Source organism: Brachyhypopomus gauderio, chromosome 3 (assembly GCF_052324685.1).
Source record: "Brachyhypopomus gauderio isolate BG-103 chromosome 3, BGAUD_0.2, whole genome shotgun sequence".
Taxonomy (NCBI): Eukaryota; Metazoa; Chordata; class Actinopteri; order Gymnotiformes; family Hypopomidae; genus Brachyhypopomus; species Brachyhypopomus gauderio.
The window spans coordinates 37,142,381-37,154,894 of NC_135213.1; the positions used below are offsets into that span (position 1 = coordinate 37,142,381).

Consider the following 12,514-nt stretch of genomic DNA (forward strand, 5'->3'; position numbering starts at 1 on the left):
CGGCTCAACATTCGCCACACACACCCCCCCCCCCCCGCTCAACAAATTACGTTCGCCGCCACCCCGGTAGATCTTTCTGACTTGGTCATCTTATAAGTAGCTCGCAAGCTGAAAACTGTGGGCACCCCTGATTTATAGCATGTCTGATAAGTACGATAATACATGGCGTGTATATAGATTTGTGGTGTGATTGATGAGCAGTGTGAGCAAATTTCAGTACCTAGCACTGCCATTTTAGCTTTTGCCCAATGTATTCTGTAAGTTACTTTATGCTGCATGAGGCGTAGGTTGGTGTTGTTAATCACCTTACACGTATTTTTGGGTATGTGTGTTCAGTTAGCAGTGAGATTAAAGGCCTCCTTGCACAGAAATGGTTGGGTCTAATTCAGAAATTAATATATATTTTGAATTTGTTCAAAGATCAGATATTTAAAAAAAATTAATTGGGAAAAATTGACAAATTTATTAGTCGAGTTCTAATATATTTTCTTTGTTTTGAACATGATGGAACTGAAATGAAGGTATTCAAGACAGTGGTTACAGTGTCATATGTTTGGGTAAGAAAAGTGAAAAAAGTGATGAAAACGTGACTGAAATGTGTGGAATATTTTATAACTATGTTTGGGAGGTTGCATAATGGTCCATATTTGGTGTGTAGAGCTTGTGAAGAGACGCGGTGGTGGACTTTGCTGTGCTACTTTGATCTAGTATGTTGTACCTCTCCATGGTTCATCTTTCTCATTGGGTTTTATTCATTTGACTCTGCACTGCTGACTGGCAAGAAGATACTGTTGAAAGTTTTCAAAGAGCTTTGAGGCCTCTCTGAGTTTAGACTTCGATGTCTAAATATGTGATGTGCTGCGTGCTTAGGGGGAAGGGTAGAGAATGGACATGTGCATGTCGTCTGCTCACTGCGAGGGCTGTTGATTTGGTCCAGTTAACAAATTAGCTAAAGTAACCCAGAATTTGCTTCCAAAGCCCCTCACAGCAAAATGACCACGTAAAACACAATGAATCATAATCAATACCTACAGAGGGAACACTGACAGAATGGACAAACACCAACAAGGAATCCAACCCAACGGCAGCAGCTTGGAATAATGTAACATTTCCCACAAGCTTCTCCCATTTTCATCCAGGACCATAAAACACCTCATCCTTTTTCTTTGAGTAAATAAACACTTGCTGACACAATAAACACCTTGTTCTTGGGTGGCCTGAAGACTTCTCCACCACCCAGTACAGGGACACTGGTGTCTTGGCAGCTTCAGTAATAGAGCGATCTCTCAGTAATGAGGGAGACAACAATCACCAGGACAAATGAGCCTCGTGAGACAGAGACGGTCCCCAAGGATATGCTTCTGCTGTCCTGCTCACACGTGTGCTTATTAAAAAAAAAAAAAAAAAAAAAAAAAAACAATACTGTCGTGGTATGAATGCCACTAATGATGAAAAATAGATTTACAGTCCGCATTGTATTTGGTTAAAATTGACAATAGTTCTGACCTATGTATATTACTCTCTTTGTATAAGTAAAGGCCTGTTTCCTTTAGCCTGCAATATATGAATGCACTGAGGAAAATGTCAAGCTCTCTGGAATGAAGATTATGTGAGTGTTACTCAAAACATTATTTGTAAGGGTTTGTAAGTAACAGGTAACCAAGCTTTTAGCAAGAAACCAAGGGGGAAAAGTACTGGAACAGGTCCAAGCAAGTACTTTGTAAACATCAGTTATCAGTATGTTGGACAAACATCTGAAGAGTAAGTGTTCAGTATGGGCTAAGAGAACTGTGGATAATATTAGGTACACTGTGAGAAAATACAGCTTAAGTGTTGAGTATGGATTCACTAAAGGGCGGGCAACGTGCTGATCATGTAGCATGTATTACTACACTTAGTAAGTGTTAAGTAAGGTGTCTCCAAATGCTAAATGCTAAGTAAGGAATCACTAAGTGCTGAATATTAAATAAGTCTTAAGTAAGGATCGCTAAGTGACGAATAGGCTACTGAGTAAGTCTTGAGTAAGGAATCACTAAGTGCTGAATACTAAATAAGTCTTAAGTAAGGATCGCTAAGTGACGAATAGGCTACCGAGTAAGTCTTGAGTAAGGAATCACTAAGTGCTGAATACTAAATAAGTCTTAAGTAAGGATCGCTAAGTGACGAATAGGCTACCGAGTAAGTCTTGAGTAAGGAATCACTAAGTGCTGAATACTAAATAAGTCTTAAGTAAGGATCGCTAAGTGACGAATAGGCTACTGAGTAAGTCTTGAGTAAGGAATCACTAAGTGCTGAATACTAAATAATTCTTAAGTAAGGATCGCTAAGTGACGAATAGGCTACCGAGTAAGTCTTGAGTAAGGAATCACTAAGTGCTGAATACTAAATAAGTCTTAAGTAAGGATCGCTAAGTGACGAATAGGCTACCGAGTAAGTCTTGAGTAAGGAATCACTAAGTGCTGAATACTAAATAAGTCTTAAGTAAGGATCGCTAAGTGACGAATAGGCTACCGAGTAAGTCTTGAGTAAGGAATCACTAAGTGCTGAATACTAAATAAGTCTTAAGTAAGGATCGCTAAGTGACGAATAGGCTACCGAGTAAGTCTTGAGTAAGGAATCACTAAGTGCTGAGCCTTAAGCATGGACAGGGTGAGTGGTGTTCAGGTGTTGCGTTGGTAATGGGCGCGTGCTGGTTAAGGGGGCGGCTTCACCTGGCTGATGTCACTGGTCCACGCTGCTTTCTCCGGGCGTGATGGAGAGAGAAGAACCACAGTGAAGGAGGGAGCGTCAGTCGGCTCAACCACGACTTTGAAGTCCAGGTGGCCAAACACTTGTCCTGAGGTCTTAGCTGACAGATGCACACATGCACACACATATACACACAGGCACACACACCACCTTGTATAAGAACATGAAACCAATTTGTAGATTCTCAATTAACTGCAGCCAGTGCAATTAGGCACAGCTTAATTGCTTGCAAATTATTATTCAAACAAATGCTAATTCTACAAGAACTCTTGAAGTCTAGTCTGTACTGGTTACCACATCTTTTATTTTCTTTTTCTGTTTTTTTTTTCTCTATACTCTAAAGTCATATTAAAACCAATATAACCAACTGAAAAATGTATACATCATTCAACCTTCACCTAACTAATTTGATTATCGCAAAATTCTAAATCTAGAAAAATCTAGAAATGTAGATTTTTTTTAAAAAACTCTTGTAAATGTCATTACGGTATCGCTAAGTTCTATGAGCATATCTTCACCCAGCTACAAAAGAGTTTGTTCTCTCTCTCGGCCCCCATGAAAAGGACATCAAGAAGTAATAGCAGAACACCTTCAAGGGCACATGGCCCTGTTCTCCAGCTGAGCTAATGATCCACCTGATGACAGCATCGACCCATGTGACATTTGCAAGAGGTTGCCAGAGGTCTATCTTATCCTTTGCTTTTGACACTTAATTAACCTGTGCCACCGGACATAACATGGCGAAGTTAACAGTGCGTGTTTTGGGACCGCTGCGTCACCAGGACGGGAGTGTTTGACTGATGGACTGAGAGGAAAACTTACAGTCTTCGTCGTTGGCGTCAGGCTCTTCGATGAGGGTACAGTCGATAAGAGACAGGACGCCGCCCTGCTGTAAGGGGTGGAGCGTGGCATGACACGGTCACATAATTGTGTATGTGTGAAGGACAGTGTCTCGTTGAAAATAAAAAGCAACAGTGATGAACTGTTGTATCATTGACAGCATTCGCAGCAAGATTACAGGCTCGTTATGATTTTAAAATTTTGAATTCTCAAGAGACTAATTTATGTGTGTTTATTTATGCATAAATTGCTACATACTTGCCCTCTATTAATAAAACCGTTTTGGAAAACAACAGTAGGACTCATCATATGTCATTGGAAAAATACACTTGATTGATGTTATGTAAATGGTTTTAGTTTTTTTACAATATGAACATGAATGAGTTTTTATATATATTTTTTACAATAAGTGATGATGTTTCTGCCACAGCATTTTGCCAACGTGAGCACTGATAAACGTTACTCATGTGTAGAAATACCAGTTTGTTATATCTGTTATATCTATTTGCTATCTATATTAAGCCGAGTATCTGCCAGGAGCACACAGTCAAAGCCCAGCTGCTGCCAGCGGCTTTATTATGTCAGCCTGGATTTACGGGCAGCGCAGATGTTCAACAGACGGATGGAGAGAGTGGGCGGGTTTAACTCTACAAGGATCACGGATCAAGCTGAATGAGGATGTAGTCTCATCATACACGATTAATACGGTGGACTTAATCGGCACTGTTGATCCTGCCATCACGTTCTGGGCTGCCTCATCAGAAGCTCGTTTCAGTTTAACACACATCAGTTTCCCTTCCATCCAAGTACTGAAAATTGACAGACAAAATGTTTTCACACGAGCAGTGGGACTCTGTGTGTGTGTGTGTGTGTGTGCGTGTGTGTGTGTGTGTGTGGAGGGAAAACTCACTTTAAGCAGGTGTAACTTGCCACCTGAGCTGCGTGTGCAGATGAGGAAGTGCTTGGTGAAGAGGAAACACTGTCTCTCTCCCTCCTTCTTCAGGGAGAGAGAACCGAGGCGCACCTTACTGAGTTTACCCCTCTCCACCGAAGGCAGCTGAATCAGAGAGCCTGAGAGAGGGGGGGAGAGAGGGAGAGAGAGAGGAGAAAGAGGGAGAGAGAGGGAGAGAGGGAGGGACAAAGAGAGGGAGAGAGAGATGGGGAAAAAGAGAGGGGAGAGAGAGGGAGAGAGAGGAAGAGGGGACAGAGAGGGGGAGAGAGAATTGCAAAAAAAAGAATTATATGATGGTAAAAGGTTAAAAAACAACTGGGAGATACAAAAATACACAAAACTAGTAAGTCTACCAAAAAACAAACATGTACTTATATGTGTTCTCCCTAATCCAAAGGTCAGAACCGCACACACAGTGCCTGCACTCCCAGTAGAGAGTGACTGAAACTACAGAGTCTTTCACAGACTCTGAGCGAGGAGAGATCAGGAGTAAGATTAAAAAAAGAAATCAAAAAGGTCAACAGGAGAAATTGCTTTTCTTTTGTGTGGTCCACAAAAGGAGAGAGCATCTTGACAGAAGCCAGTCACATGTGCTTTCTTTACGCATTCCAACCACACAGTTCTAGCACTGCACCACAATGCATTATGGATCACTTTCAAACACCGTGTATCCAGCTTCAAGACAGCGCTGTTCACCTCCAAAAAAGAATGTTCTATTCTTCCCCTAGAGGGATCCGATCCAGGCTGTCCCAGGAGTTCCAGGGACAGGCTTGCTCTGCTGTATGCACCTGCTCGTGAGAACAAGAGGGCCGTCGTGGTGAACGGAGCTCACCTTGCCTCACGAACGTCTGGCTGGTGTCGAGGAGGATGTCACAGCCCTCTACGATCATGCGCTCGATGGCCAGGTTCTTACGGATGTTCTCAGTGTCACTCACCTCATCATGCATCACCCTGATCACACACAGAAAGGGTTCGAAAAAAAAGCATCGGCTCAGTCTATAAAATCATGCATCAAAGGGAATTGTGGGAAACGTTCTAGAACATTCTAGAAGCAATCAGACCAGCGATTACCTGGAGAGCTCCTCGAGTTTGGACTTTGCAAATTCCAGACTCTTCCGCTCAACGTGCTCGTGCGGTGTGTGGGCCAACAGTTCGTGAAGAGTTATAATATACCGCGGGATCTGTCAATAAGAATTACAACATAAAATAATGACCTGTCATAATTACGCTCAGAGATGTACGAGATAAACGTGCAGATGGCAAACAATGTGCTATACTGTGCGCTCTGTGGTAAAAGGTAGATGAGGTGTTTCGTTAGCACCTGGAACATGGGGTATGTGAGGAACGTCTCCAGCATCCTGCCTTCACAGGCCGCGTTGGACTCATACTGCTTCAGCAGTTTGTCAAAGTCCCGGTTCTGTTTGCAGTTAGCTAGAACCTGCAGGCTGTACTGGTGGTTCCGCACAAACTCCTGATAGATGTTCAACATGGGCAGGAGGATATCGAAGAGGTCAGCTAACGGGAGACAGAACAGCACCAGGCACCTTACATCACGTATATTCATCAAGAGGACAGGTTTATCTAGTTCAAAATCGTTATTAATATTTATGGGTGACTTGTAATTGTTAATACACGGTTTTCAAATCCACCCCACAGGCAAAACTGAAAAGGTACTGGTCCAAATAAGGAAGCCAAGGTCGTAGATTACAGGCTCCTATTTTGTTGTCAAGTCTGGAGAATGCTTATCTGGACTTATAGGCCTGAAATGACGGATGGTGTTTTGTGAGAGTTCCATTGTTAGGGCTGACGAGCGTCTGCACACAGCGAGATAGCAGGAACCCGGACGTCACAGAGTGTGCTGGACTAAGGCACCGTGCGTCAACGCTAACAGCTCCGTCCTTGATGTCTTGTCTAGCAGGCAGCAGTGTGCAATCTGTCGGTGACGAGCACTGAACAGCTCCCGCGTGCACTAATGGGGCGTTTGAACGTAGATGCTGAATGGGAGAGGCATGCCTAAAACTGGTTTGGACCGGATTGAATGGGAGTGCCATACCTAAAACCAGTGTGGGCCAGTTTGAAGGGGGGTGGAGTAGCTAAAACCAGTGTGGACTACTTTAAACGGAAGTGGCGTACCTAAAACCAGTGTGGGCCAGTTTGAATGGGTGTGGAGTAGCTAAAACCAGTGTGGACTAGTTTAAACGGGAGTGGCGTACCTAAAACCAGTGTGGGCCAGTTTGAAGGGGGGTGGAGTAGCTAAAACCAGTGTGGACTAGTTTAAACGGGAGTGGCGTACCTAAAACCAGTGTGGGCCAGTTTGAAGGGGGGTGGAGTAGCTAAAACCAGTGTGGACTAGTTTAAACGGGAGTGCCGTACCTAAAACCAGTGTGGGCCAGTTTGAATGGGTGTGGAGTAGCTAAAACCAGTGTGGACTACTTTAAACGGGAGTGGCGTACCTAAAACCAGTGTGGGCCAGTTTGCGATCCTTGCCTTTAAGCCTTGGTGGAATATCTCGTGTAAGAACATGATGGTTTCACTGCGAAGGACAGGAGGTCAGTAAGTGTTGCACAGAAAATATAAAGCAAAAATATCTTTGATTTAAAAATGTTTTAATTGTTCCACATAAATTAGAAGCCAACACTTCACCCATGGATTTGACTGCCACGTTATTCCTTTCTGATACCATAACTTCCACCACGGTGTTCAAGAAACATGGACACACCAACACACCCACACACCCTACCTACATACGCACCTGTTTAGGAAGATGCTGCTGACGTCATCGTGGCTAATGGGGGGTTTCTTAGAGCTGGCGGCCATGCGCAGCGGCCTGAGGAAGCAGTTGACCAGGATGGAGAGCTGATGCACGTACTCGGTCTCCGCCTCCACCATGTTGAAGACGATCTGGTTCCTCTTCCTCATGCTCTCGGCGTGGGGTGAACAGATGTAGTCCTGGACGATGGTCTTCCACTTCCTCCGGCATAGCCAGCCACGCATGAAACTCTGGACCTGCGAGGCCCATCGTCTTGGTCAGCAAACATTATGCACGACAACGCACAACCACGCAAACACCTGACCAAAGCCACAGCCCTAAAATTCCATCTCGGGTATTTTTTTTACTTCATTATACATGCGTGGTACCTTTTTTATTTTCTTGATATCGGGGTCATCCTCCTCTTGGCTGACGTGGTAAGGACGCATCCTCTCCTTGGTTTTGTTCAAGGCCACAATCTTCAATATTCATACAAACAGGTTTATATGATTAACTGAGTCATAAATGGGCTGTCGGACACAGCTTAGTCACATCTCGTGTCTTCTCCACTGAAAACTACACACAGATCTGTCAAACATAAGGCTTGGTGAACGGCTGAATATCCAACCAAAGAACTGCCCGACAGTGACAGCCAGACTCCACCTGCATGTGATGATAATCGTCCAATCCGGCACGGTGGTCAGATAATGCAGTCGGACAGCACCAATGGTTACAACACACATTCGCCTCAATGTCGGTGGACGCTGTTTGGGTGCTTATGACCATCTCACTTCCTCCAGATGGACAACTTCCCCCAGCCAATCAAAGGCAGGCATCAAACACCCCACCCACCATATATCCACCAGCTGCTCAATATGCAAGCAAACGATCTCTTCATCGTCTCAGGTCAGTGTGAATGGGCGTGTTTCACGCACGTCGGCCACGGATGACGGAGGTTTAGAAATTGCTTTAATCTGTGAACAAAACAAAAAGCCAGTACTCTGTTCTCTGGAGAGATTATCCCCGGAAAGTGATCTTCACCATACAGGAGGAGAGAGCTTAGCCTGCGTTTCAGTAGGTGCACTTCAGGGTACCGGTGTGCGTGCTTTGCTGCATGCAGTGGGTGCTTCGGGATGTAAAGAAACAGTTACAATTGCCTACTGGCTTTCAAATGTTTACAGCTGCAGTAAAGCCTTACTGCAGCTGTAAACATTTGAAAGCCAGTAGGCAATTGTAACTGTTTCAACACTTTGTTACACTTGTCATTTATTCATAAAGAAATGGTTCCTCCCTCTTATTTTATGCTGGACATACATTTCTGGTGCTCCAGTGCAGGCTGTTCAAATCAAACATGCAATTATCAAAATCAAAGGGTGCTACACATAGATCATGGGGTAAGTAATCATACTAAAAAATAAATATCATAGACACTATCATAGTTTGGCCTTTTCCGTGGTAGATACTGAAAAACATCTCGATAATTTGCAGCCTACTGTAATCAGTCACGCTGCCCAAAGCGTCATTTGTTACCTAACTACCTACAGAAAGGGCAAAGTCACGATTACATTTACCAGCAAGGTAAACACAAAAGAGCAAGATCACAAGTGATGTTTACGATGACATGCAGCATGGCCCAGGGGTCTCCATACAGTCCAAATGGTCATAACTTTATACTCATGGAAAACAGGACACATTTGGCTGGAATGAATCAGATTGGCTGGTTTGTAGTTACGTACCAGTCAGAACTGACCGAGTAAATGTAACTGCTCTTTATAAATGAATGTATACATAGTGGCATAGAGATTTGTATGCAATGCTTTTATATTGGGACTCATCGAGCCTGTTGACTCAGTCGGTCTAAGCGACAGCATGGCACCAGCAGACACATTCGGACACTCCTCTAGTATCCCGGTCAAACCGTGCAGGGAGAAACGTACTGAGTTAACCTCGGCGTATGGCCGGTACCACCTGCTGAAGTTCTGAACCCCTGTGAGACGGACGCAGCGCGGCTTCACTCCATCACACGTTCCTCGTGGACCTCCACGCTGACATTTCCTCGGGAATGAGCGATAACACGACAACGTGATGCTGCTCCTATGATGCCAATATTGCGACCCAATGTCTGTCCCCATGGTGACTAGAACCAGGCAATGGGAAGGATAATTCCCTAGTAACGTAATCGGACTGAGAGAAGTATTCCACCAAGTCCACTATGACATTTCTCACTACAGCTCACCAATACATAGGTAAAGTAAAGTAATACACAGTTAAAATGAGTTTGAATGCAATTAGGCATAAAATGTTGTGGAAATAAAAATATTAAAAGTGGTATATTTGCTTGATGTGATTGCCTGTAGCACATGGAAAGATTCATGACTAGATAATCACCAAAAGCCCAAACGAAGACAGACTCTCTTATAGTTCAACCTAGAGGTCAAGGAATTAGTCCCACCAAGGAGAATAACGACCCACATTTCACAACAAGAACAATTGGGGCGAGGAGTCCGACGGCAAGAGCGAGGCCCGGCCCGGAACGACCCGGAACAACCCAGAACGACCCGGAACGACCCGATGAACAAACTACCTCAGCTTTGAGTCTCTCGATCTCCGTGTCCTGGTCCTCAAGCTGTGTGCGAAGCTGACAGGCTGCCACCTTCTCCGTCTCCACAATCTGCACCAGGTGTATGTATTTCTGCATGAGCACCTCGCGCTCGATGATGATGTCGGAGTAACTGGGTGGAGCGGGCGGAGAAGAGAATGTGAGGCATGCATTTCATTACATTAATATGAATTAAAGCACAGCTGCTAATGTTTCACTTGATTAAAAGCATTCAGCGGTAGATGAATGACTACTAAAACGAGGAGGCTCAGAGGAGATGGTAAATATCACTATAGACTACTGAGTGTTCAGTGCTTGAATATTGCATTCAGTGCACAAATGCAACATCTTCAATCAGGTTTACTTCACATCACGGGGTGTTTCAGCAGATGCACCCTGAACATAAGACATCCTGCAGAATCCATCATAAGCTACGGCATTTGAAATTACGTAAATAGTATAACAGTAAAAATTCCAAAATTTTATATAAAGTTCTACTTCCAAAATTAAACAGCATGCCAGATTTGCATATCAAAAGTCTCTCTTTCTCCAGCAGAGCCGAGCCCTGGGTCTCATTCCAGCAGGTAGGGCCACTGACGCAGAGCAAACCGAGACGCCACGGTCCCACTCGTACGAAGAGCCCGTCTGCTGGACGGCCGCACATCAGATCCCAGATGGCACACGTGCGTGCGATTTCTCGACCTTAACGCTACCAGCACCCCTCACCTGTCATTCTCTTCTTTACATTTCTTTATTTTTAACATTGTAGCAAATATATACTGTATATATATATGGCGATGATATGAACTTAGCGATGCGTGCTGTCACTGCAAGACCGTCAGGCCCTTAATAAGCATATTGGTGCTACCCGTGAGATCCACTGGCGTACCTGGCCTGCTGGATGAGATCCACCCACTCGTCACACTCCGCCTCCTCCTCCGTGCGCAGCTCCAGGGGTTTCTGTCCATCATGGCCGAAGATGATGAGGAAGTAGTGCTGTGGGACAGGAAGTCACACGTCAGACGACAGGAAGTCACACGTCCAGTTAACCCCCCCTAGTGCTTCCGTGTGATTCAAGGCAGAGAGAATCATCTCTGGCTCTTGAAACCCAAGCCAGTCCTGGATTTTGTAATCACTGGTAGGTAATTAACGCAATAGAACACAGGTAAATAAATCATAGCTCTCGGGATGCGGGTACTTCGAAACTCTCATCCTGGGAGATTCATTTACTGTAACAGTAACTGATTGTGATTACAAAATGCAGGAGTCAAAACTGGATTTGACATCAGGACAGGAATGAAGGTGGGAGACGGTGAGTATTATGTAAATAGGATTATGCAAATAAGATCAGGATGGCTGATCCATTGTGCTAGCACTCAATTACCATCAGTCACAACAGTATTTGTGGATGACATATTTCATTGAAGGTTCATTGACCTTGATCCATCAGGGTCAAGAGTAATCAGCCTGCACTCCAACTTCCAGAGCATAAAGATGTCCATGTGGACATCTGTACATATGAACATATCAAAAAAGGACAGCACAGCTTCATTTGCATATCTTAATTACATCTGCCTTATGTGCTCATTAATAAAAGCCTGACCTCGGAATGACCAATAAAGCCTGCAGGTTAAGGACGAAGCGTTTTTTTTATTTTTATTTAAGTGTATGCTACGTTCACAGTTGTGGCATTAACCTCACAAAATTACTGGCTTGGAGAAGATAAGATCAAAACCCAAAACCAGTAGGTGTGGAACTCTGCCTGTTGTCATCTGCAAGGCAAATAAACACAGCAAGCCTCTGCATTACAGCTGTGAGATACTCTGTCACTGTCACTCTTGCCTGTGGGCAAAAAGGTTCTGGGAAATGATGGCCACCTGTTAACAGGCTCCAGGCATCAGACCCTACAGAACATTCAGTTCAGCAATGTAAAACATCCGGGTAAAATTTGATTCAAAAAAAGCATACATAACACATAACCCTTAAATATCAGTGATGTGAACAACAGACGTGTGATGATAGCTTGAGTTAATAAAGCCTTTGTGAAAACACATTTTTACACCTTCAAACATCATGCGAACCTAAAGCTCAAAACATGCTACATTTCAGTAAATCTTTATATCATTTAAACTCATGTTGCTTTAGTCCTTTAGAGCTTTGACATGTTCTGAATGTCCCCACACACTCTGACAGGTGGGATGTGTCCCAAGTGTCCATCAATAACGAGAGCCTGTGTAGTCAGTGATTGAACTGTCAGCACAACGCTGCTCCTGTAGAAATGTCCTCCGGTTCTCACTGTGACTCACAACTGCCAAACATTTTCGACTGTTCTCAAAAAGCATAATTATATCTCACAACAACTGATCCAGAAGAGGGAGGAGCTTGCACGGGTGTTTTCTGCGCTGCGAACTGAAACGCGCAGGACAGGGCAGGACAGACCCGGCCTGCTTATGTGCTACACATGCTTTTGTGTGGGATTACATATCCATGTTATGCAACTACACATAAAAACACTGGTGTCAAAGGTCAGTTCCAGCACTAGAACCAGACGTCCCAGCAGTCTGCGGAAGCTGGGTCATGTCGGTATCACGGAGCAGAGTTGCTATGTAAATATGGTAGTAGCACA

At 44.1% G+C, this 12,514-nt stretch overlaps 1 protein-coding gene across 3 annotated transcripts in view; it reads right to left on the reverse strand.

The window, feature by feature from the left end:
- Window positions 1-12,514, reverse strand: part of rasgrf2b (Ras protein-specific guanine nucleotide-releasing factor 2b) — a 51,211-nt gene that overhangs the window by 21,064 nt on the left and 17,633 nt on the right. For all 3 annotated transcript variants that reach the window (XM_076998040.1, XM_076998041.1, XM_076998042.1), the window contains exons 2-12: window positions 10,778-10,884; window positions 9,874-10,021; window positions 7,679-7,768; window positions 7,293-7,546; window positions 6,994-7,073; window positions 5,862-6,055; window positions 5,612-5,721; window positions 5,373-5,491; window positions 4,499-4,659; window positions 3,571-3,637; window positions 2,712-2,848 (exon numbers count right to left, since the gene is read on the reverse strand). In XM_076998040.1, coding sequence (XP_076854155.1) covers window positions 2,712-2,848; window positions 3,571-3,637; window positions 4,499-4,659; window positions 5,373-5,491; window positions 5,612-5,721; window positions 5,862-6,055; window positions 6,994-7,073; window positions 7,293-7,546; window positions 7,679-7,768; window positions 9,874-10,021; window positions 10,778-10,884 — 1,467 coding nt within the window. The remainder of the gene's footprint in view (window positions 1-2,711; window positions 2,849-3,570; window positions 3,638-4,498; window positions 4,660-5,372; window positions 5,492-5,611; window positions 5,722-5,861; window positions 6,056-6,993; window positions 7,074-7,292; window positions 7,547-7,678; window positions 7,769-9,873; window positions 10,022-10,777; window positions 10,885-12,514) is intronic.